Source organism: Nilaparvata lugens, chromosome 4, assembly GCF_014356525.2.
Source record: "Nilaparvata lugens isolate BPH chromosome 4, ASM1435652v1, whole genome shotgun sequence".
Lineage (NCBI taxonomy): Eukaryota > Metazoa > Arthropoda > Insecta > Hemiptera > Delphacidae > Nilaparvata > Nilaparvata lugens.
Window position 1 is genome coordinate 26,273,823 of NC_052507.1, and position 26,703 is coordinate 26,300,525.

General features: G+C 35.1%; 1 protein-coding gene across 2 annotated transcripts in view; it reads right to left on the bottom strand.

The window, feature by feature from the left end:
* The window catches only part of LOC111044550 (fibroblast growth factor 18), a 105,491-nt gene that overhangs the window by 50,901 nt on the left and 27,887 nt on the right, over positions 1–26,703 (bottom strand). The window contains exon 2 of one of the 2 annotated variants that reach the window (XM_039427202.1): positions 18,594–18,730. The exons of the other annotated variant lie outside the window; for it this stretch is intronic. Within the exon in view, the coding sequence (XP_039283136.1) occupies positions 18,594–18,595 (2 nt within the window). The 5' untranslated portion in view covers positions 18,596–18,730. The remainder of the gene's footprint in view (positions 1–18,593; positions 18,731–26,703) is intronic. 2 annotated transcript variants of the gene reach the window in all.

A 26,703-nucleotide genomic window follows, 5' to 3' on the forward strand; every position in this document is an offset into this window, starting at 1 on the left:
CTAGAGTATCAACCGTGATTAGCGTAGCTTCAATTGGGAAATGATCAGATAAAAATTCTGGCACAATAGAAAATTTTCCAACTATTTGCGCTAATTCGACAGCCATGCAACATAGATCTATTACGGAAGCCCCTCTGCCTCCCATAAAAGTAAAGTCTCCCCACCTATCTCCACTTATCCTTCTATTCATAATGATGAAATTAAAAACCTCACAGAACTCCAATATTTTCTTACCTTTCATATTAATCACCTCATCCTTTGACTCTTGCTTATTACTCAGTGCATTTCCCAATTCTATTACATCTGTTAATTCCGACATGTCCTGTCCATTTCCTATTCTACCGTTAAAATCTCCAATTAAAATCATATTATTTCTATTATGCTCTTGCACTATCATAAACTCCCATAATGTATTGAATTCTCTCTCCCATTCCATGTCTCCTCCACCACTCACACACCATCACATCCCGTTGTCCTGCATTCATGTGAATAACTTTCCTCTCAAGCGCATCGATTACCTTACAAAAACTCTCTATTCTTTTACTAATTTCTATTAACTTTCCTCCCTTTGCTCTACCTCAGTTTGATTCTCCAACTGCGAATTCCCAGTATAAATTGTAATCTGGAAAACAGTTTTCAAAATACAATTGCTTTCCTCTTTCAACAAACGTCTCCAATAGTACAAAAACATCATAATTACAAATAAAATTATATACTTGAACAATCTTACCACTTAATCCAGCCACATTGTACGCTACTATACTCAACTGTCCCTTCTCACACGGACTGACGGCGTTATCTCAGCGGTTGCGGTCTTCTTCCTCGCCGCCTCGCTCCTCCTCATCACACATGCTCCCGCTCACGGCCCGCATCACACTCTCATCGAACATGCTCCCGATCTTCTGCAGCCCATCCTCTCCTCCGAGACCAGTCCATTCTCCTCATCCAGCGTGAAAACCCGACTATTCATGATTAAACGATCCACTTCAACCGATACTCTCCTCTCACTCCCGGAACTGTTTCTTCAACTCGCCAAGCACCCGGAAAAGCTTTGATCGTCGTTTTCTTGTGTCGAAAGCAAAGTCTTTATGAATCACAAACTGTGTACCCTTCAGCTTCCTACTGTTTCTCGTGATGAAATGGATGTCCTGATCGTCCGGAAAATGCGCAATGATTGGCCCGTTATCTATTTTCTTGCCCAATGCATGTGCTCGATTAACCCAGGTACCTGCTAGTGCCCCCAAATGACTCACACAAAAGTCTTTGACAGTTCTCACGTAATCCACTGTTGCACATTCATATTTCAGCCCGCGAAAAATTATATTGTTCCTTCTCGATCTATTTTCAAAATTTTCCATCTTCCTGATTATGAGATTATTCTGAATTTTTTGAGCAACAATTTGATTTCTTAACTGTTAATTCTCGACAGAGAGTTTATTCACTTTTTCAATTAGACCATTTAAATCTATCTTTGTAGCTAGCAGCGCAAGTTTTTCATCCATAGCCTTACTAAACCGCTTTTCAAAACGGTCAAATAGTGATTCAACAAAGTCTGAGTTCACATTACCGGAAGCTTTAACACTTGGGTCTGGAGCACGCTTTTTCTGTTCCATCTTTTCGAGCTCAGGCGAACTTTTAGCACGAGGACTCTTCTTAGCACTATCGTCCGGTGAAAAGTATTGTTAGATACTGTTCTTATTCATTCAGCTTCGAATATTTCGATTCACTTGAGAACAATTTCACAAATAAAAAACAAATTGATAATTCAATTTATTACGAAAGAACTTTTAGCTCTAGGTCTCTTTTTAGCACTACCGACTGGTGGATACTGTTTTTATTAATTTAAACTTTGAATATTTCGATTCACTCGAAAACAATTTCACAAATAAATAACAAATTGATAATTCAATTCATTACGAAAGAACGTTTTAGGTTAAACATGCACTAAATGAACCGATTAAGCACGAACCGTCCGGAAACTTGAGATAAGAGAGCAAAACAATTATGCGACCGCTCCGTTCAACAGCTCACTATCAACTCCTAATTTGAGAACATACGATTTGAAATCGAAAAGTTGTCAGTTGTAATTGGGGAATGATTTTAAAAAACCAATACTTTTATTTTCCATAACTGTACTCTATATATTTACTGTACTATAATATATTTTATATTCAAATGAAACGTTTAGTTTTTAGATAAAAAAATATTTTTGAGCCCCAAAATCCATTGGAGAGTTACCGAATTGCTTGATCAAGAGATTCAATTGATTGATGATAAAGTTCAATTGCGCCGTGAACATAGAGAATTTGATCTTCATCAAGTTCAAATGTTTGGAGACAAAAGTCGTGTTGCCAATACATACATAGAAATGATTCTCATTAATCATTCGTGAACAGTACAGGGGAAATAATTGAGGAGTTGGGTGGAAAAACGACCTGAGTCAAAAAATCAAGTTTTGTGTAAATCGAGTTTGAAATATTTAGTACACATCTTCATTATTTCATCAGAATGCAATATTCTTGCAAGTATTTGAACTTTATTGTTCTTTTTATACTATTTTCAATGCTATTATTCATAATTAGCCAGTAATCCAAGGCTAACTGATAATAATTGATATAAGGTGTGTTGTCTCAGGTCGTTTTTCCATAACCCTGGTTGTTACATGTCAGAGGTTCAATAAAATGATGAAAAACCCGTATCAAGAGTAGTGATAATGATAATATATTGCTCATGATATTGGATAATTAATAAGTAGGTAATAAAGATCTAAAAAATGTCATTTAGAAGTGAACAATTGAAGATGATATTTTCTTCTTGAACACGTTTCTTCCCATAATCAAGACTCTGGAATGTTACATGGTACTGTTCTGATTTTCGGGAAATTCAACACCAATGCTTTCAGCATCGGATTCTTCTTCAGGAGCGTCTTCTTCATTATTTTCATCATCTAGAGGATAATTGGTTCCCTTGGATGTATTAATGATCTTCTCATACCATTCATTTGGTAGAGAGTTAGTTGGGAGGATATTTTTAATATTCTTTCCGAAGAATGGACATTGATATGTCCAAAGCTCCGCCAATTTATGTAGATGCATTACAATATAATCTTGTATAGTTATTCCAAATTGCTTTTTCCATATCATATACAGTTCAATAATTATTTTCTTAGTCTATATTATGTAAATTCATCTATAATTTTGCTGTATTGTAAGCTATTGTATATGAGTGTATAAGCCAGTATATACTGTAATCTACATAAGTACAAGTAATCTACAAAGTACTCAATCAATCAATCAATCAATCAGCTTCTTCTTTTGTAAGAAAACAAAATAAGGACTTCACTGGCTGCTGGCTCACAGCTTGTCAGCTGAATAATTTCAGGTTTGCCACACAAACAAAAAATTTTCACAACTCAATCATTTTTCAAGATACAACAACATTTTATGTACCAATCTGTTCAGAATTTAATGGCGGATAGAATGAAGCGTGTTGCGGAAAAACGACACGAGTGGCCTCGGTCGTTTTTCTACCCAGCTCCTCAATTTCACAATTGAAAATAATAATTTCACACATACAAAGCTATGGAATACTGTGTACGTAGTACAGTATCCTTTCCTGCTCAAATCAACCTGTAGCTACAGAAGAGTCACGACATGTCAATTGGAAAATTTTCTCATTTTCAAATGTCTGCTCATGATATGATATCTTCTCATTTACATTTGACGATTTCTCAAATACAATTCACTACTCTCAATTACATGTGTGATGACTTCCTAAATACAATTGACTATTCTCATTTAGGCTACATCTGACATTCTCTCAATTACAATGACTATTCTCAAATACAATTGATACTTTCTCAAATTAACTTTTTACTTTCTCAAATAAAATTGGAAAAGGTGTTGTGACTACTTTTTTTTTTTGAGCAGGGTATGATTACTAAATCTATTCTCCGGAACAACGTCTTTTCACAAAAAGTGAGCATGCCGTACACAAGTAAAATATTCAATCCAAGGTTTACAAGATGTCAATATGAAGAGAAACTAAGAGACAAATTTCATTTTATCATAGGCTATCCTGATCTTGAGATACAATGTTAGGTTAGCAAAGTTTGAGGCATCCGCTTCTCTAAAACAGTAAGTGAATTCTCAGTGAAGCCTGTTCAAGAATATAAACTTACTGACGTGCTATTCTTGAATCTTAACAAGCCTCTCATTCGCATCATTCTAGCAATAACCCAAATTCAATGCGGAAAATTCTCGGGAAATTGTGTTACCAAGTCACCATTGATTGTGATGAACCTAATTTGGCGTTGAATTGTAGAGGATTTTATTCTCTTGGAAACAGTTCTGGATTTTTCACTATGAAAGGTTTTTGAGTTATATGGAGAAAAAAACAGGTATTTTTAACACTGTAAGGTTAGCAAAGGGTATTTTTTTGTGAAGAATCATTTTCAGACTATTTGTACCAAATAACTAAAAAATCAGTACCACAATACATTCTGGCAGCATGTTTCCTCGCTCCCTTCTCATGTCTCAAGTGAATGAACAGAAAAATAAACTATGAATTCGCTAAGCTGTGACTCAATGAGTCTGAAAAATATCCAATATAATATATTATAATATCCAATTATATTGAAGAAAGTTTTGAAGAGCCATTGTTATTTTTAAATAACTTTCTTAAGAACATCTAAATGAAAACATCTTAATAATATGATAGCCTCTTATCATAATACTTGATTTAAAATTTGAATGTCAAAAATAGAGAGAATTTTCAGATGAAATCCATTGAATAATGCTAAAATGGGTCCTGCCTGTTACCTGAGTTAAATCCTTGCTCAATCTTGGGATATATTATTCATTGAGAACATACACACAAGGACATTTGTCAGTAATTAATTTTATTGTTATTTCATAATCAATTCCAAAGAAAGTTGGTCAGCTTGAATTTGAGTGGCTTTTCTAAAGAGCGCTTCTACACAAGTGTACACCTACTCATACACACACACACACACACACACCACACACACACACCACACACACACACACACACACACACACACACCACACACACACACACACACACACACCACACACACACACACAACCAGCCACTCGTAAGTCCGAATACACCGGTATTCTAATTACAAATTCATGATAATATTGGATTGTCATTTAAAGATATCAAAACCAGTAATTTAATAGCTCGCCTATAATTTACGCCCCAATTAAGCGGCCTGTAGCTGCAGCGAGCCTGGTGAGCTAGAGCTCTCCCCTCCCCTGCTGAGGCAACCACGTGAACTACTTGAGCTGATCCAGCTCCTCATTTCCCATACAAATGATGATATATACTCTCTCCACGGCCTACGGAAAAAAGGAATTTCGTTGTGTTATGTGGCCGTATCAAATATTAATAACAAAGTTTTACCCAGTTACAAATGTCTGCGGCGGCCCTGCTCTGTCCACTAAATTATTTATTACAAGGCTCTCCACATCTACTACACGAGCGCTCTTATCGTGTTCAAACAATCTATGAATATGTACTAATTTCTCCTCAAACTAGGCGCTTGTTACAAGATTAATTATTACATGGTATGTAAGTTGATTGGCTCATTAAAGTACGGGTAGAATTACGTGATAAGTGATAACATATGAATTGGAAACCATCTTTGAAAGTTCTATATTTTTATTGGTGTGTATACAGAATGCGTTCAAGAGTTAAAATATTCAGAAATTATAATATGGTTGGCCGACTTTTGGAAGTTTTCTTGTTACAACCAAATAAAGACATAGAATTCGTAGGAATGATTCTATTGAAATCTGTAATAATGTTCTCCCCATAGAGAGTGAAGGTTTTGAAGACACTGCTCGACATACAAGAATGGACGGGCTGGAAATAATTTAAAAGGAATCCAATCAGTTCACATTGGCATCTCGAAATTTGAACATATTTTCTAGTATTGAATCAATCGAGCTGAATCTTTAATGCGAATATGGAAATTTATTTATACTCTAGTAAAAGAGTTACCATTGGGAATTTTCTTGAATTAATACTAATAATACTGAAGTACTGGAATAATAGTCTCCAGTCTCCACCCTTAACCAATAGCAAGCAAGCAACACTTGAGAACATGAGAAGTCAAAATAATCATCTATTATTGCTTAATGAGAACTACTTCATACTATAGTTCCAGATTTACTAACTTTAATAATGTCATATTAGCTAGAACAGAACATCTTCTTATGAGATGAAAAATATTATTGTTAGTAATTTCAAATATTGATGGCAATTTTAACGAACATGATGGTTCTGATGTTTCCGGAAAAATATAGGCTTCTATATGGATGAAAGATCGATTATGATCAATCTAAAAGCTCTTAACAACAGATAACTTTGCAAAATTTGTAACATGATCCTCTAACATATATCATCTTCCAGTGTATCCAAAGTATCTTCGATGTTTCTGCTCGAGAAATTATGTAAATATCTTTCTGGAGTTGTAACTTTTCGGAAATCATTCCACTTGTAACGACTGGAACGAAAGTTATCGGATAAATTCATGATGTTTATCAATAAAGTTCTCACATGCTGAGAGTGTTTTTCTACTGAGAAAGTCACAAAGCAATGTTGAATATTGAAGTTATATATATTTTTACTGTGTGATATGAAATATTTGGTATTCTACACTAAACAGAGCCTTTCTCCTCCTACTTTAAATTATATAGAGTCTCTCTGAGTTGTGTTCCATGTATAATTCTTGACATCATTGTGGAAATGGAAATACATCAGTTATCGATTGGAAAAAATGAGATTCTCAAACCAGTTTAATTAATCAAACTAAAATGATTGATTAAACAATCATCTAAATAGAAAATCTCTCTATTTTATGCCTTCGAACAAATGCTCTATTGTCAGAAATAAACGTTTAATCGAAAAGTTGTAAAATGGATACAAGTAGTTGAATGGTATTTCTTTTGTAGCTGAGTCCTTTATCTTCCGGTACTCTAGATCTCGAGATGGATATCTGGCACGTGACATTGCTTAGAATCGTTGCGAGTGTGTGCGTGTATTGGAGAGTGACAGTGCGTAGAAAGGTTCATTTTATTAGCAGGAAGGAAGTACTTGATCAGGTCACAGGCAAGGTCTGCAGATCTTGGGTCTCAGGTGCCCTCGCTTCCAAACAAAAACCAATGAAGATGTCTCTTCCAACTACCATCTGTGACTCCGAATTACTCTGCGAGTGAAAGGATAATGTATTAAGGGTTCAAGTATTTTTAATCGAAAATGAAGATCTCCATTTCCATTGAATAAGTGAACTTGGTAAATTAAAGTTGGTGAGATTGAATTTATGTTAACTGAAATCCAAATTCTCCTTTACGTATTTTACTCTTATCAGTATATTCTGCAATCATTATTGATGAGAATGTTTTCTTACCGTTACTTGTGGTACCAGAGTTACATATAGGCCTCTATATATGAGCTACCTCCTAATAAGAGGTTATGCTGATGATTAAAATTGATGTCTTGTCTTTGATTTCAAACAACATTCAGATAATTCAAAAGAATCAATTGAATGAAAGAGCTCTCTCAATCATTGAACTTGTTAAGTATGAATTCTAATTCACTTATTATTTCTTAGTGATCATAATTATTTCGTTAAATCCCCTAGGTCAGAAGAGTTCATCAGTCGAATAATAAAGAATGAATAACTTTTCGCAATCTTCAATGGCTCTTTCAAAACCGATTGTTCATCTATCGCCGGCTGTGATAAATCTTTTTATCAATAATCTGAATCAAATGTAATTATTACGTGTTAACTTTCGCCACATCCGAGACATGAGCGTTGAAACAAGATGGAGAATGAATAAATCAATCTTGATTAAATGCATTGATGTCACTACCTACATGTGATTACAATGTTGCCATGACTTTTAATTCAGCTATAAATGACTGCATATAAAGAAGCTGTGAAAGCAACTATTCTAAAGGACTGGTTAGAACTTGTATAACCTTTCTCTCGGCATTTCTTATCAGGGCATCTATTAAACTTCTCGATTAGAGGTATTTAGCTGCACGTCTAAACGGTCCAATCAGAGAGAAATATCACTCCATCTACAACTATAAATTGACTCTGGACAAGGCTTGTTCTAATTAACTTGATAATGGATAGACTGTCTTCATGCCGAATCCGAATCTCCAAAGACCTTCAACTTGCTTCTTCATAGCCTACTCTTCAAGGATGAGCGCAACATGCATATCGAATAAATCATCACATGATGATAATAGTCATAAAATAGTTGGTATCTAAATATAGTTTAACTCCGAAAGTTTCGAAGCAGGCTCTAAATAGCACATAAAACTAGAGATGTGGAGTTGGATCCTGGATTGCACTATTTAAGCTATGAGAAAAGAGGATTAAAATGTGACAGGTTAATTCTGTCATGCTCCACTACTTATTGTTATTGAGCACCACTACTTATTGAGCACCGACGATGAGGAAAGTAAGAAAGAAGGCTTCTAGTTTTCATTGTTTGAAAAGGTTTTCAAATAGCAGACAGCTCTCATTATGCGCTTCCTATATATCATTCATGATATTATGTGACATTCTCGTATTCATATCAATATTGAAGTAGAATCAACAACAATAATAATGCCTGCGAGTATTTTTATATGATAACGATTTATATTAGTCTAGAATGGAATGCTATAACTCCATGAACATGGAGATCAGAAATCATAGAAAATCCTGAATTGGGGTTATACCTCTCTGAGCGGTAATGAACGCATGAAGTAATAAAGAGTAGGTAAATTCAGTGATTTTCCTTATTCAAGAGAATTCTTCTCGCTTTTTACGTCTGATATAACTCTCGACAAGAATTACCAACACATTTAAAAAATTTCTTCCTACCGTACAGATTCCAATAAAAGCATAAATCTTCTTGTAAAACAACTAATTGTTGTTGAATTTAAAACTCTGACTAGCCTAACATGCTATGCTGCTTGCTACCTAGTTAATTTATGATAGAAAGTCTTGCAAAGCGTATGTTTTTCGAACATCATTTCCATGTAAATACTTTCGCTTTGATTACAACTGGAAGTGAACGCTGCAGTGTTGTAGTTGAAACTGAATTAATAGTTTTTATTGGTGAGATTTCGTAGATCATCGACTAACCAGCGTGCGAATGGTCGGAACAGGTGGTATGAGACGCAATATGCATACTAATAAACAGTATCTGGACGGAGTCTGATAGGGAGACGGTAATTATAAGAAGCAGGGAAGGGCTCGACACCAAAGAATGGCAGATAGACTGCAGTCTCGAGACGCCACGAGAATACACGCTGAGATATGAGAGCGTGGGTGTTCGTATAATGGCCAAGCAAAATGATACAGATTGTTAAAAGAAAAAACTCAACCAACCGGCTACTCCCACAGCTGAAGAATTCCATCAGTTAAAGTAAATAAATACTCTATTTGATATTCCACAACATATTATAAGAGTCCGTACTAATCAAGTTTTAAAAATATTTGTCTCATAAATCGAAGCCAATGGTTGCGTTGATGACTGCTGGATGTTAATCTACCCATCCCAAAATTGAGGAGAGGTTGTGGAGGATTGCGAGCCACGCCTGGTTGACGTAGTTTTCAAGGAGATTGGAATATGATCAAAATATTTATGATTGTAGAATGTATGGGAAACATTGTTGTGAATACCTAAATTACGAGAAAAAAATCACCTTTGTAATCTATGGCATCTTTTTCCTTGTTTTAAGCTTGAATATATTATTTGAGAGTGACTTTTAAGGTGACCTAAGCAAAACCCCATTCTATATAGCTCTCGTCTGAATCTAAGTAAAGTAAGAATCTGAAGGTGCGTACAGACTAATGCGCCACGAACACGCGCATTTCGCTTTTCATCAGCTCATGATTAGTTTATTTTATAGATGATTCCGATATAATAAGCATTCCGATCGGCTGATGCAAAGTGAAATGTGCTAGTTCGTCACGCACCTTAACAGATCTATGGAAATGGAATAATCAAGGTCTATAAATAATACAGGTCATGACACTCGTGTTCCTTATGGAGCGGCCATTATGTGGGGTCTTTATGGCGGTACATTTGAAATATTCCAATCTGCTCATAACAAAATCATGCATTATGCTTTTTAAAAACAATATTCTGGTTCAAATAATATGTAAATTCAGGTTTTCGATTTTTTAATAATGAAATTTCAATTATAAATGGTTCAATAATTCATTTTTTTATTATTAAAAATTGTTCTTATTCTTGTAACTTCTTATGATTCATAAGGCATCAGGACAAAAGGAAAACCTCAAAAAGAGTTTGAAGTTCCCAATCTACAAATCAACAATTTAGTTCCTAGTTTGAATCTAAATGTTATTATTCTGTGGGAAGAATTTATTTTACAATTCAAAACCAAGCAATATTCCTTGATCAATATAACAAAATAACACATCATGTTGTTCAATCTATAATGATAACAGCTGATAAATTTGAAAATTGGTGAACTAGAACCCCATAAAATGGCGATTTTGCAATGTATCACGGGATTGTGTCATGACCTGCATTTATAGACCTTGGAATAATAAATTTTATTGAGTTAGTGTTACCTCAAGTACTCTCAGAGCTTGAAAATCTATACAGTCATTTATTTTAAAGCTTCCAAAGTATGATTTTGATAACAGTTATTTAATTAATAAAGTTGATTTGTGTCAACATCAAATAGACTCATTAGTCGATAAAACATTTGTTAGAGGTGTGTGGAATTGAGGAAAAGAAGAGATTTATTCATATTTCATTAATGACCATGACCAAAGATTAGGTATAAAAATAAGATCAATTCATGTCGATTTCTCTCCACACATTGAGAGTAAAAGCTGCAGTTGAATTCATTCTAATTCAATTTTGGTGCTGGAGCAAAGTAATGACTACTGGAGATTTTTATATTGTTTAGTGTCAAACAATGGTTCAGGGCTACACATTATTCTATCCATATGATGCCATATGATGACAGCACATGATGATCAGATCTCCTCATTACCCTAATCCAAGCATTGCTCTTTTAACTTATTTAGTACAAAATGAACCTGTATCCCACTACTACTAGCCTATGTACAAGGTCGAGCTACCATAGATTGATACTGAAGTTCTGGGACTTACGGTAGTGAGATACCTTGGAACTTTTGCTCTCTGGATGCTAACCAAAGAGTAACTTTCATTCGTCATAGTAACCAGCTGTCTCTATAGACACTGAGCACACCTGCAAACTCATAGGGCACGTGTCATGTCCGACTCATTCTTCTTGACTCTTTGAAGCACTCAACACCATCAGGGATCATTAATGCTACTATTATACTGCAGCTGAGCAATAATTTACAATTTCATCAACCGAATGAATCCTCATGAGAGGATATCATAAAACGATACATGTTACCGTAATTTTCCGATACATGTGACCGTAAGTTACCGATACATGAATAGTTGAAAATTGATAAATTATGCACTCTGTTCCAAAAATCATCATAATGGCTTCGTTATTTCCTCCACTCCGCTACCTGACTCCTACTCAACTTCTGCTATAATAACTCAATTCTACAGTAATTTTAGAATATTATATGTATAATAAAATTGTAGAATTTTATTCTACAATTAAATTGTAATCAATTTTCTATTACAATAATAAACTAAAGAATTTCCATAATCGAACAATACTAATACTTCCATCACATAACAAAAAGATAAGCTGGCATAAGGTTGTGTTCTGGGATTTCGCATCTTATTCTACTATTACAGAGAAGTCTTAAGATTGGCTTTCATTCATTTCAAAAATCTTCCAACCCATGTGAGCATCCTGGCACTGCTTTGCCTGTATTTCCTTGTATGGGCCCTTCCTCGCCCATCATGAGCACTGCCTCGGCTGTATTTGAGAACATTGTGACTGATTTGAACAGATACAAATTCTATGAGTAAATATTTTCCTTCAAAATGCTAACTCCAAAAAACCGAGAGAGGAAACCAAGTATTGATTTCAAATAAATATTGTTTAAATGATCTCATCAATTCGATGAAATTCAAATTTAAAAAATTATTGTTATTATACACCATTCACCTAACAAAATACCCGTTGTTTATAATTCGCAGCCATTCATTTAAACAAATAAATATTGTTTAAATGATCTCATCAATTCGATAAATTTCAAAAATTATTGTTATTATACACCATTCACCTAACAAAATACCCGTTGTTTATAATTCGCAGCCATTCATTTAAACAAATAAATATTGTTTAAATGATCTCATCAATTCGATAAATTTCAAAAATTATTGTTATTATACACCATTCACCTAACAAAATACCCGTTGTTTATAATTCGCAGCCAATCTATCTTCTTCTGTTGGCTGGTTTTGAGACCTTTCCGACGCCATTGCTACTGAAGCCAGACATAAGTGAAAGCACGAGTAATAAACATAGGTGCAATTGAAGACCAATCACAAAGCTTGTAATTCTGGTTCCGGTAGTAGGTAGGCTTGCTCAGCGAAGGAGAACGCCGCGTCTCCATAATATAATTTAACAGTCCTTTAATAAGCAGCAGTGCTATCCGTTCCGCTAGAAAGCAGTTCCACGTGGTTTGAGGAGAGAGAAAAGTGGTGAGGGCAACTCACCTGTGGGTCCTCATTGATAATTACCCACGCCCACCTGAATACTGTCCATACGGCAGCTTCTCAATACCATTTCAATGTGCAATTATTCATGTTAAGACTGATCGTTCATCCGCTCGGCTGTTTCTAGCCAATAATTTCAGTTTAATCTTTTAGCAATTGAACAAATTTTTCCACTCGCAATGTATTCATCTATTACAAAATATTATCATGTATTGTGTATAATTCTCTCTACACTATCGTATCACTTTTGATATTAAACAGATCTTTCATATGAACAGATCTGAACTGTAGGATATCGATTAGATACTACCATAAACCATTCTGAGATTCTCAAATGCCAATGAAAAGTACAAATAAAATAAAATAAAATTCATATTTATTGTGATAATAATAACATTGCCGAGAAAACATGAAAGAAAGAATGCAATAATCGAATAGGAATCTGCTTCTCAATAGGAATTGATTAATAGTTGGAAAGACAATCATGATCTTGAAGATTACTTTTGAGCGGGCCCACTGCAAGTACGAGTTTAATGTTTGAGCTTTGAAAATTCTGTGATAAAATGTAAGTCCTATGGATAACCACATTGCAACAAGCAATGAGAAAATCAGAGAAGAGTGCACATAGGTTCTTTTAATTTTAATATATTTTTACAGTTTTATTCGGTTATTCACGGGCAACCTGTCTCCCCACTGTTCATGTTCAACTCTAATGAAATTTTAAAGTTAGTAGGATAGATTCTCATGGCTGAATTAAGACACATTATTTATTAGTATTTTATTCCTTCATAGGCAATTTAGAACTTATAACTACTAGAATCCTAACTTATCTTGAACAGTATAATTCATGATTTGTTCAATAAGTTCCAGACGAGAATGGTTGATTTGATTAACCAAATGAAATGGTTCATTTAATTATCATGATTCGAGTTGCCCATATGCGAATATTATAGAAAGTGGAGGGATCAGACCAGGCTAACTAAAATTTAATTGTTATTGGACAGGTATGAAGAAATATTTCCGAGTTTTCCCAGACTGTAGATCGTTCACTCTCACAAATATGAGTGAGAATATACTGGGAATAATATTATGCTTCTGCACCTTCTATTCGGATATTAGCATATTGGAAATAATTACATATAGGATGAGAATATTTGTGAATTGCGCTTTGAGAAATTTCCAAGTTGGCTCAATATGAATCTAATCTACATCACAATGGCAAGCCAAGTATGCCTTGTCATCATATGTTCTTATTGCAATAAGCAACTACCCTTTTTGGCAGTGAGTCAAATCTCGACCTTAATATGACAGCATGCAAGCTCAGACTTGATGTCGCACAAGACCTACACCTTTTCGCAATTGCTTAGCATACAAATGAGAATACACGCATGTGTGCCATTTGCCTGCTGCTTAAATAAATTTGTTGCAGTCGTCGCATACCTTGTATGCATTTTAGCGACAACTGCTTGCTTTTCCAACTATTTGTATGCATTATTACCGTCCAGTAAGATGGTTGTTTATTGAATTTTCGACGGATAGTGATACATAGTAATGCACATTGACTAACGGGTGATTTTGAAGTGCATTGACCTTGCAATGATGAGTTTTTAGCAATTTTTCAAAAATCATTATTTAGAGGACAATCTTCTGAATAACTTAGAACATGTTCTGAGTATATCTCCTATACCATAATGTTGAAACACTCTTTTTAAAAATTCCACAGGAATTTCCATTAAATTTATTTATTTTTTATGTCTTTTTCAGTGTTGGTGCAGCATTTATAGGCCTATTCATTTATATGAATGATTTTGTATTTCTGCATAATCAAACTCGAGGTCAGCCAAATTGAAATTATATTTCTTGAATAAATTCAAATGATTGTAATATGATTATTGTAAATAACGATTTTTATTTATCTATTATTGCGGATGATGCTCACATATGAGATTTTAGCTTGTGCGAGGGTGATGAGAAGTGCATGGGTGATTTGATCAAATGTCCATACCTAAAACAGGATTCGACCACTTGACCAAATGGCGGTAGCAGACTGAATATTGCAAGGTTGCAACATCTTAGTTGACTCGGCTATCCTGGCCGGCTAAACCGATAGAGCAGAGGCTCCCAAACTTTTTGAACAACGGCTCCCTTTGAGTACAGATATGACTTGGCGGCGCACCTAGTATAATTTATTTATATCGCATTGCATTATTTATTATAATCAATTTTTCAGTTTATATTCATAAGAGTAATTTATTATTGACTTACTTTACGTAAGATTGTTAATATTTTTTCACGGCACTCACACAGACTGATCCGCACTGTTTTGTAGTGTGAGTCTTTGATAGACAACGGCGGCGCACCTGGCACTAGTTTGCGGCGCCCCCGGGTGCCACGGCGCACAGTTTGGGAACCTCTGCGATAGAGAATAGAGCCAAGTCGATTCAATATATCAATAACAATTTTCAAAATAATTTATTAAGATTGTTGAAATGAATCGTAGGGTACGACAGAACGGTCAGATCAATATGTAGATTTCAGTTCGCTAACGACCTTTTATCGATATAGATATATCTTATCTATAATCATGCATGACTATATATCAAGGTATATATATCAATGACTCCAAATATTTTTATCATTGCGCAGCTACTCAGTGGCATCGATCTTCACTGCGACTTACTCATTCTGGTTGCACTTTTTAACTGTAAAAGGGAACCATTTATATATTTATTCAATGGGAGTGCTGTTCCGAAAATGTAGACTTTAATTTTGAATGTGGGTAGGATTTACAGAATAATTCAAGCGACTTTTAGTCAGCTAATTCGGAAAAGCGAGGAGAATCGCGAAAGAGCAATAAAGAAAATATGTATCGCACTTCAAGTTTCATTTACAAGATTTATCTATGGCATCTCATCATTATTCAGTCTTCAAAGACACGATTATTTCCTGAATTTAAAATTAAATAAGGTCGTTGATTTGAAAAGTTTTAGATGGAGTGTTTGAATCAGATTTCAATTGCACAGCATAAACATTTGATGGAAATATTTCCTCATTAATTTAGATAAGAGCATTCAATTGAAAAGAATGAGATTGAGAGCTACAGCATTGTGCTCTATACCACGATCACTTTATTTACACACAACATGGATTGCTCGCTCCAAGTGGTCAAATCTTTTGATCTATTCATTGAGATCACGAATTGGGTTGATCGTGGATGACGTAGCACTGTAATGAGAGTAGCTCTTTATAATGAAAATGTGACGGAACATTTTGAGTAGCATTTCATGAAGTAAACGTTGGAATAAAGCGCTGCTGCTCTGGTGACGGTTGTCTTTTGAAGTATCACCTAGAAACGACGAGACGAGAGGAGTGATGGAAGGTGAAGAAATGTCGTGATCTAATTATCCGAAAAACATTCAATCGACCTTAAAACAAGCGAACGCTACAGAAGCCGGGAGTTCACGACTGAACAATCGGGTAGTGGGTTTGGCGTTCAATAACAAAACTCAAACGAACGTGTCAAAATGATCGCTCTCCGAACGTTAAAAATCAACTTTACTTGTGTCGAGTAGTTAGGATCGTTCACTTCAGTCACGATAGGTCATGAACATTTGCAATTAAGTTGGACTGCCTACTGCAGTCGGCAAGCCATCTCAATACAGTAGAATTTCTATTAACCTTTGAAGGCTTCAGTCACGAGACATCATTGTTTTTATAACTTTTTTACTGTATCGTAAAACCTTTAAATAAATTCAACATTTGCTAATCCAATTTGTGAGAAATGCTGTGAACACAAATTCTAAGATGATGCATCACTACTTGTAATCGTAAATACAGATACAATCGTTTTGAAAAACAGTAAATGTATCAAATTAATATTGTCTACTAGAACAAGTGGGATCCAGATTAAATCCAAATTAGATACGATACTCTGTTGCTATACAAATAGTCATTAGACATAAGTTCTACATCAAAGTTTTGTAACAGATTTTGGAGGTGGGCAAATTTGAAAAAGGATGCTGTTATATAAAATGTATTAGATGAACGGTCGTGCCTTAGCTTCAAAGATGTTAGCATAGGTGAGAGCCATTGAAACTACGAGAGAGATTTGATCAATATATTCCACAATAAAATATGATCATAAAAAACAAATCCAATGGAACATTAAAGTTTTCCTACATAGATTGCTCATTGGAGGTTTTGAGACTTATCCTCTCTATCTTGCTCTAACACTCTCTCTGTAGAGCCACTATAAAGCCTGAAGTTCAGTCATATTTACGTATAATCTAAACACTATTTGGAAAAATACATTTCCACCATTGTCATCGCACTCATGTCATCCATTTTACACTGAAGAATATATCTGTCAACATTCATCTGAGTATTTCTTCACCCTCATGTAATTGGAGATCTGTTTCCATAGCACCTTTTGTAATATAATAGAAAATATGAATCATCACTCAATACTGTATTTAAGTATTTTATTAATACTGTTAGGGACGATTGTTTCACATTTCTAGAATCTGAGAGTGATGACAAATGTATCTCTAATGTCTAGATTCTCTTACAATGACAATGATAATAAAAAGGTTTACTTGAACAAGCATCATCAAATGGTATGTATATATCAATAAATAAAAATGTCTTGCGATTGGTAATAGCTCAAGCCATGGCTTATAGCATGGCTTTTTACCATTACTATTAGTAATGAAAGTTTATTATGAATGATAGAAGGAGATGAGACGTGAAATAAAGAGATCTAAAGAGAAGACATATTCAAATACTAACGTGAATAATGAAATTACAATACTGATGTAACATAACATGACAGACGTGAAATTGAGCTTGGGACCTCCCACAAAACCGAGTGAATATCATGTTCAATTTGGTTCACACTCTAGAGCAGGGAGTGAGATGGGAGTCCTGAGTTGGTAGGGTGTTAAGACGAATGACTCGGGAGAGAGACAAGTTGCTGGCCAGAGGTCTGGCTGCCTCTAATCACCTTGCTGCGTGTTTTGCATACACGAGCAGTCGAGCAAAAAGATAGAATTTACATGCTGTAACGTATAGTAGTCACAGGCTGTCTTGTTTGATTTTCTCATCTGCCTCGTTGGTCCGTTTACAGATAAGTCAACGCCGCACGTTCTCTCTCATGAACACCCTTTCTGTTACTTTCAACCTCTCGCACTCATCTTGACAAATTATCCAACCACAAATAGCCATATATTTTTCATATGAACTCTTAATTCTGCGATGAACGAGACTGTTCACAATTGACAACAAAATTTTCACAACTACAGATTGATGTAACGACTTGTCCTGAAAATTGAATTTTTCATACTTCACTAAAACAGACGGTTTACAATCAATTGAAGTGTATGAAAGCCATTATATTACTATCTTAGCTTAAAAGATTCTCTGAAAACCTCTCTGTTCTGAAATGACCTATACGATGACATGATAGGTGGAATAAAGAGAAGTTCCCGGGTTGAAGGAGTGTTCAATAACTGTTAAAATTAGTTTATTATTGATGCAATTAAATGATTCAGTAACCGGTAGGCTATCATTCAAAACCGAAATATTCACTGAATAATTTATCATTCATGTCAATTTGTTAATGCACCAACTGTAGTAGTTGGAAGAGATGCAACAAGCACTATTACCTGGATTATTATGCCCCGAAATTTAGCGAAAAACTTTCTAAATAATACAGTAGGACAATCCAAGCAAGTATAGACGATCCAATTTGTTATTTGTGAGCATCATCAGTATTCTAGCAACTTCTGCCTATGATCTGATTCATCAACCATAGTGGACATAGATTATTTTGATTAAAAGAATGGATAGAAGTTTCTTAATTAGTATAATATCCTTTCAAAAATAGATAGGATTTTTACAACAACTACTCACATGTAGATCCTTCGTTGATAAAATCTTGGAAGGTTGTGGTGTCAGTCATTTCCAAATGATTTTACAAATATTTCATAATCCTTGATGACTCTGAAGATGGAGTATCCCAATTGATATGAGTGTAGATCTGAACTCACCTGAAAAGTATGGAAATTGTCAAAATTAATAGTATTGTGATTTGTGATGTAATAATTTACCAAGAACATTTTCCTAATGTGTTTTAATCTCTGAATGTCACTCCTAATGAATAAACAAGTCCAACGAATCAGAATTGGCAGGTAAGAAAAGTACAAAACCAATGATTTTCAATCATTGATCCTACATATCCTCATTTTTTGCATTGAATTTCTACTCAAATTCTTTGAAATACACTATTGGAATATCACAACATTAGTAAACCTTTCTTGTTCGATCTCACAATAAAACATCCACTTTTTAGCTCTAAGATTAAATTCCTTTATTCAGGTCAAGAATTCCTCCCTTTCGGTGGCATATGGTGAATGGAACTGAATCGATTCTGTGTGACTGTTATAAGTAAACAAGTAGACAATCGAGATGAATCAACAACATGAAGAATGGAAGTCCAAGGATGACAAGATCGTCAAGATCTACGCAAAGAAAATCTAGAGACAGAGAAGAGAGAGAAGAGAGACAGAGATAGATAGTAAAGAAAGCGTCCTAAAGTCCTATATTCCAAGACACAAAATAAATGGAAGTGAATTTTCTTTAAAATTCAATTGAGTACATTTGAAATATGTAGATCTAATTGGTGCTATGATATTTTCTATTGGTATTTGTATTATTCAAACTTACTAATTATACCCAATGATGCAAACATAGTCCCGCTATTGTTGGGAAGTCGCCAAAATTGGGCAAACCCCTCCTCTCCTCCTCGCCAATACTCACAAACCAACCGGTTTCAGTAGACCAGCAGAGTTTGCATCCAGATATATAAGTGGCAGACAAGATTTCGAGTAGCTTCAATTTGTTAGTTCGAATCAAATGAACGTGGTGATTATAAAAGGTGATGTTGTTTGTTGTGCTCCATTGAATTTTGAATTGTAGACTGATGAAGCTGATTCATTGATGTCAACAGACTGAATGCATTCAAGATGGAACTTCTCGAAACATCTTTTTACTATTATCAGGATTATGATATTCACATTAGTTGAATAATTGAGATGGAGTATGAAGAATAATAAGTTCAAAGATAAGAATGATACAACATCAAATCAGACTTAGGAGAATTTAAGACCTTATTTCAGATTCCCATACATTACCACAGAATTAATTATCAATCCAATAATCTATGCTATAGTCGGGACATAATATGATCTGACCTGCTGATAATAATACATCATTGTGTGAACTCTGAACTGGCAGGCTCAGCTCTGTTGCCAAAGTTCCAAGAACATCGCTTGAAAAGTTGTTTTGATTCGGAACTTAGGAAAAGGTTTATATATTTGTGAAAATTTTCAATTATTAAATAAATGGATTTTAGATACTGTTGGCTTTCATCAAAGCTAGAAAATGGCCTTAATTGTGAAAGTATACGATATAAGAGGAAGAACTTCTTTATAATTATTGATCAAACTCTCCTGTCAACTTTTTTGAAATGGAAAGAATACCACAAATTAATCATTGAGAACAACGCATCATCACTGATTCACTTTCTTTTTTCGGAAGAGTTGAAGAATGCTCGGGCCGCATGTAGTGTGTGTAGTCAGGCTAAACAACTCTACGTATTTGGGCTAGAGTGTCAAATAATAAGCAAACAAAGGAGGATATTGAACCGAAACCTTCCGAAAACGTGTGGGGAATTTCAAAAGAGATCATCCATCATATAAAAAGAAGGCTTTGTTACGAAAACATCATAAGGCATTTGGTTTGGATGGTGGGGGGAAAGGGGGGGAGATCATACCGGTTACCCGCACTCATCAAGGAGTTGGGTTGGGTGCATACTGTGAGCAATACAAGGAGAGAGAAAGTTGAGTGAGAAAGAGAATGCTGGTTGAGGACAAGGGTACATAGAAAAAATGGAGAGTACATAGTGATAGTGTGGATGAATGATGGAGTGGAGGGAAAATTAGAAGCAGGCTAGTAGTGTAGATGTGTATTATCCGAAATGATCACTGAGCGGCTATATATAGGCAAAATAAGCTTATAAATCAGCGTGGCTGGCTTCGACTGTAACACCATTACCTGTACTGCACGTGACATTTGTGAAGTGATTCTATCGTTATCTCACACCACACACTCACACTCTCACACATTAGAGTCGCCAGGCACGCATACAGCTCCTCGGCTCCTCATCTACTTATAGATGGGAAGAAAAATGTTCCGTGACGGGAGAAGGTAAATAATCCTCAACACTATATAGACCATCTAAAAAGATTAAGAGCTCGTCTATCAGGTGATATGGATAGAACTGACAGTGTCTCCAAAGTCAACAAATAAATAAATAAAAATACAATTATAATCAGAAACTGAGAATAAAATAGAATTATGTATTATAGATACATTCATTTCCAACGACCCTCATAATTAGAGATGAGTTTTATTCTCATATTGAAGAAAGCTGTACCCTTATATTGGAATAAAAGTTGTATTTCGAGTGCAAAAGTAATAATTTACAGTACACATCAGATGAAAGTATTCTAGAAATAAGTTATTCTACCAAGCAAAACATTAGTTAGTGTATAAAAGTCAAAGACATGATTCTTTTTAAAAAATATATATATATATTGGAATTAGTATTTCGTATTGCTTCGTATTTTTTATGGGATCAACTTTTTCCAAGGTTGATTGATTGAAGCTTTATGGGAGAGAGAGATGAGAGAAGCATGCTGTAATCAATCAACTAGTGAGTGGTACTCCGTAGTTGAAGTTCTTCTGTTTACTATACTTGACTTGGACTGATCTAGCAAATTCTGATCGCAAAATTGAGTAAATACTGACAAAGGTGAAACTGTCAAATTTCAAATAAAGCCGTAGGTTAGCTGCAGAAGGTACACCCACAGACCACAGTAACCCCACGATGAAAGTATGATTAGATATAGGATTCTCTGACAATGAACTTATAGGTCATGTCCACCAGTTGATTTGTGAAATAAGTCTAGTTGTTGAGCAATGATGTACTTGGAAATTTGTGTTTCTGTTGGCAAATCGAATGAGTTCATCAATATTGATGCAGGGCTTGGTTCCATGTGTTCCCTAGTCGTGTCTGGCCGTTGGTCTTCCCACCAGAACTGCATTTATTAGCGAGGTTCGCGTGAATCGGACAAATGTGAGGTGCATTTGTTGCAGCTATGCGTTGAGCCCTGCAACCAAGCGGCATTTCAATGCAAGATCATGCCCCGGTGACAATCGGTTTTTTTGCACGTAGGCCGGGGACTTCATTTCTACAAACAGTCGCGCATTTATGGACTTTGCGTCGCGGTCGTAAAGTACCTAGCGGACTTAGCCGACCGAAGCACGGTCCAGGGACTTTACGGAATTCAGCATCGGTTGAGGAGACTAAACAATAGCAGGCAGGCGTTTGTCTCTGTTCTCCAGTTTGACTTATATGCCGCTTTACTTACTGTCTGCACAAATAAAACGAATATTCAACACGTAAAGGCGTGCAATATCTTTTCTTCTCTCATAATACTGTATGACTTACTCGCTTCAAACAATTTCGCATTTTTCTATTTCTTTCTCAGGCAGAAAACTGCATCGATCAGGATCAGAGCTTTCATCTACCAATGCTCAACTATTTTTGCAGTACAATTCAATTCCCCCTCCCTTTATATCACATACTCCTTATTTCTATTAATCGTTATTTTATTATTCTTAACTAGCTATTTTATTGTGACATTCATTTCTCGAATCTTTTCTATGATTTTTATTGTTTTTATTTTGTACGTGTTGAATCTCAGACAAATACCTTTGAATCTAGTTGAAATCATTTTATTGAAAAACAAAGTTCAAACAATGAGTCAAAAAAACCAAACAATTTTCTAATATATTGGATCAATAAACACTAAAGCACATCACAGAAAATCACTTCAATAATCTTGACAAATCAATTCTATAGTTGGCAGCAATGTCATTCCTCAGTGCCAGAGAATATCAGTGTGTTGTTCTTGCTGTATTGAGTCACAATACATGGTTGTGACTCATGAAAGTGATCCTATCATTTGATACAATCATGAATCTCGTTGCTTTTAGAAGGTTCTCAGAGCAATAAAACCGAGAAGAGGACATTGATGTTGGAACCGCAAAGCAAGTGTTGGGCTTCTAACCTCAGTAGAAGCACCAACCAATAAAGTACGTTGGCGATGGAGACAGGGACAATACAGTTTTGCCAGCAAACGCATTCTTGCATAAGCCAACTCCTCATCATTCCCAATACGGACAGACTCGAACACGGTACGCCTGAATAAGGCTCATAACGAAGGCTAATAGAGAAGCTTTTATGCGGTTATCTTGTCATATGACACGCGTTGCTAAGCCTGTCTTTATTTCGCGATGACGGACGACTTTTTCTTTGACGTGTGTGGCATCCATCTATACTCTTCAGTCTTCACCAGCCTCCAGCCAACAAGTCACTCACTAAAACACAGCTATCCTACATAGCCGCACATCGCACCTAGCAATCTAACTGTTCTTATCAGTTATCAGTTACTCAAGAAATTCAATAACTGTTTACCAAATATAGCTGGAACAGCTACAGGAGAAAGATGAATGGTGTAGCTTTGTAGCATACACTGGTCTGCGTGATTTTAGTAACGAATGTTTAATATTGATTATTACCAGTCACAATGAGATCATTTACATATAAAACTATAAACGAGTAAATCACTTTGAACAGTGGTTAAAATTGTAAAAGAATATTCACTATTAATAGTTCGTGATTTTGAAGGATCATCGAGTACTGTATTCTAATTAACTATTGATAATTATTATTGTTTGATGAATCAAACGAAAAAATCATCTGAGAAAACAATAAAAATATTTTACTGATAGATACAGAAGAGAGTTCACAGTGGTTCCAAATACATAGATTTCTATATAAAATAATAAGACTTGGAAATGATTCACAACTAATAGAATCAATATACATTGCACAATATTGATGAAGAATCGTAGGTGAATCAATAGTCAGACCAATTAGAAAAAACTGTAAAGTGGATGGACATTTCTTAGCTCGAAAATATTTCAAAAAATAACATTGATTTTGGGGCAACGTTTTGAAAGAGAGAATAGGTTCCTACTCCTAAGGACTTGTGAAATGAGTTTGAAGAGAAGAAAGTTGAAGAAACAGAAAGCACTTGATTGTGATCGGGCGGGATACCAGCTATTATTATATTGATAGAGACTCAGTATAGACCTACATTGTTGGAATGTGTTCACACTCTTAAATACTATAATTTAGATAGGACAGCTTATGAACAGTAAGAATGCTGCCAACACATACGTAATCAAAATGACACATTTTATCTGAAAGTTACTGTCTACTCTACATACACGCAGTATTGATATTTACATTCAGTCAATTTCAGCGGTTCAGTATCTTTGATCAATTAAAATATGGTGAATAAGTCTGGTAGAGGCGCGCAGGCGTATTTAAATATGATGAGATCTGATTAAACAGGAGAAGTGGGCGAATGAAGGGAAGAACTGGAACAGGTTCATTTCAGACTAACGAAGAATGATTTATAGCTGGTGCAGGCTTTCACATGACGGCTCAGGGCTCGCACTTGCTGAATGTGAATGCCAACTGACAGTGCAAGCGAAACAATGTCCAGACAAAAATTTTCAACTTTTTCACGCGAAGGTGTGGTTAGCTATGCAACGGTATCGCCTATTTTGATTCTTCCAGAAAGTGAGATTTCATGGTAGTGTATACGGTACGCTTATTGTATGTCTGTCTATATTGTAAGTAATATTTTAATAGAAACAGAGCTCTCGATTCAATAGCATTGACATTTTTTAAAGGGTACCAATCAATGATTTAAAAACAATATACATTAATAGCCATAATATTCTAGGCCAATAATTATTGGGATCCTTGTGATTTTCATGACAAATGTCGATTTTCAAGAAATCGTCTGTAATTCTAATAATGTTGAGGATATCGAATCAATTAAGCCATCTGGAAGCTCAAAAGTAATCATACTACAATTTCCGAAAGATTTATCCAATTCCATCAACTTTTACTATGGTGAATATAAAACTTCAATCTCTTGAAATCAGATTTTTGGCCGCCATCTTGGATTTTTCTATGATGTCGAATATTTTCGTTGTTTCCATCATCAATATTCTTATTCGTCTTGTTGTAACGAAGAGATTGAGACCATTTGCAAGTCGCTATCTTTCTAGTTCTAGCTGGTTACCTCATGCGTATGGAAAAACGTACCAGAAATCATGCAGGGTTTCATGGAGGGCGCTGGAGAACTCATTTTTTGACGTACAGCTCATGAAGATATATCGTTACGAAGTTGAAAAAACGCTCTAAATTTCACAGAATTAAAATTTCGCTGTATCCCTTGCACAATGAAAGTTTTAATGGAATGAAATTTGAACAAATTTAGAAAAAAAACTTTTTTGGGGTTTTGAAGGTTATAACTAAAAAAATATGCGTTTTAGAGGAAAATTTTATAAAACGAAAATTGTAGAGGAAGATTTGAAATATACTCTTGTCTAAAAAAACGGTTGAATATCTTGAACGTTTTTGAAATACAAGCGATATAGCAAAACCCTGAAAATTTCGGCGGCCATCTTGTTTCCGAGGTGTTTGCCTGTGATTTCGACCTATCATCATCACGATCCTCATTATGCTAGACCTAACGAAAAAATTGAGACATCTTCCACGGCTGTTACTCATAAATGACCACGGAATGACATTTGCGCCCGGACTAAGTTCCTTGAGAAGGATTGTGGCTCCATCAGTTCCTCAACGCTGACATAAATATTGCGTTCAAATACTTATGCGCTCTTGATCCACTTTCTGTTGTTAGAATTGAAAAATTGAAAATTATTAATTTTTTTGCTCAGGTTGGTTATACATAGGTTAGAGGCTTATGGATAAGTATGATGATGATGATGATGATGACGATGATGGAGATGGATGATACAGATGAAGATTATGAAATAGAGCTTAAGGTGTGTTCCAAACCACCAGGAGCTCTAACCTAGAGCTTTATTTAAATATTTATTTATCACTTAAATAAAGGTCGTAAGATATTTTCAGGAGACTTAAAAAGTGAAACGTCTTCGAAAGTGACTTGTGGATGGATTCAAGCATTTGAAGCGTATATTCCAAAATCCAATCGGTGATTGTACTCAAGAATTAAGTTCGATGCGTGGTTAATGGTCAACTTTCCGATGTCATTGACTTGGTATTTGGAATTTTACACAGGATGCTCTTCATGGGCTAGAAAATGCTAACAAGCTTTCATTTACAGAATGAGTTCAAGTATCAACTCGATTCAGTATTAACATCTATATTAGTATTCAAGTATGGAAAAAACAGAGATTCATGGATGAGAGTGATTGACAAAATGATAAGTTATAGCTTGATACTTGGAAGAAATTTGGTCTATAATATTTCTAACAAATTAATTTAGAAATGGTGGATGATTCGATGATTTATGAAGTACCATCAAGAACATTTTGAGTTTTTGAAAAAAAAATCAATTTACTATTAGTATCTGAATATCAATTTTATAATATTATGTCACGCAAAGACAAGCCCTGATAAGTATGATACGGTGGAATAGATGGAAGGATCTTCTGAGATTTAGAGGGTTGCCTCCTATATAAGTGAATGAACACTGAATTTGATGAACTATAGAGTTTTTCAGTCGTGTTTTCCGCCTAAGAATTATCATAAAACTCGTGCTGCTACGCAAAAAAGACTGCAATGTCCTGTGGATGCACTCGAACATGGCCATTAAACCGAATAAACAAACAAACGCGATTGAGTGGTGGCCAAGTGATGCGTAGTTGACTCAGCCTGTGACGTTACTCGTGTGCAATTTAATCCTCTTCAAATGCAGCTGTTTTTGACGTATGACCATTGTATTGAAAATCACACGCCTATTGATCACGCATCGTGTGCCGTGGT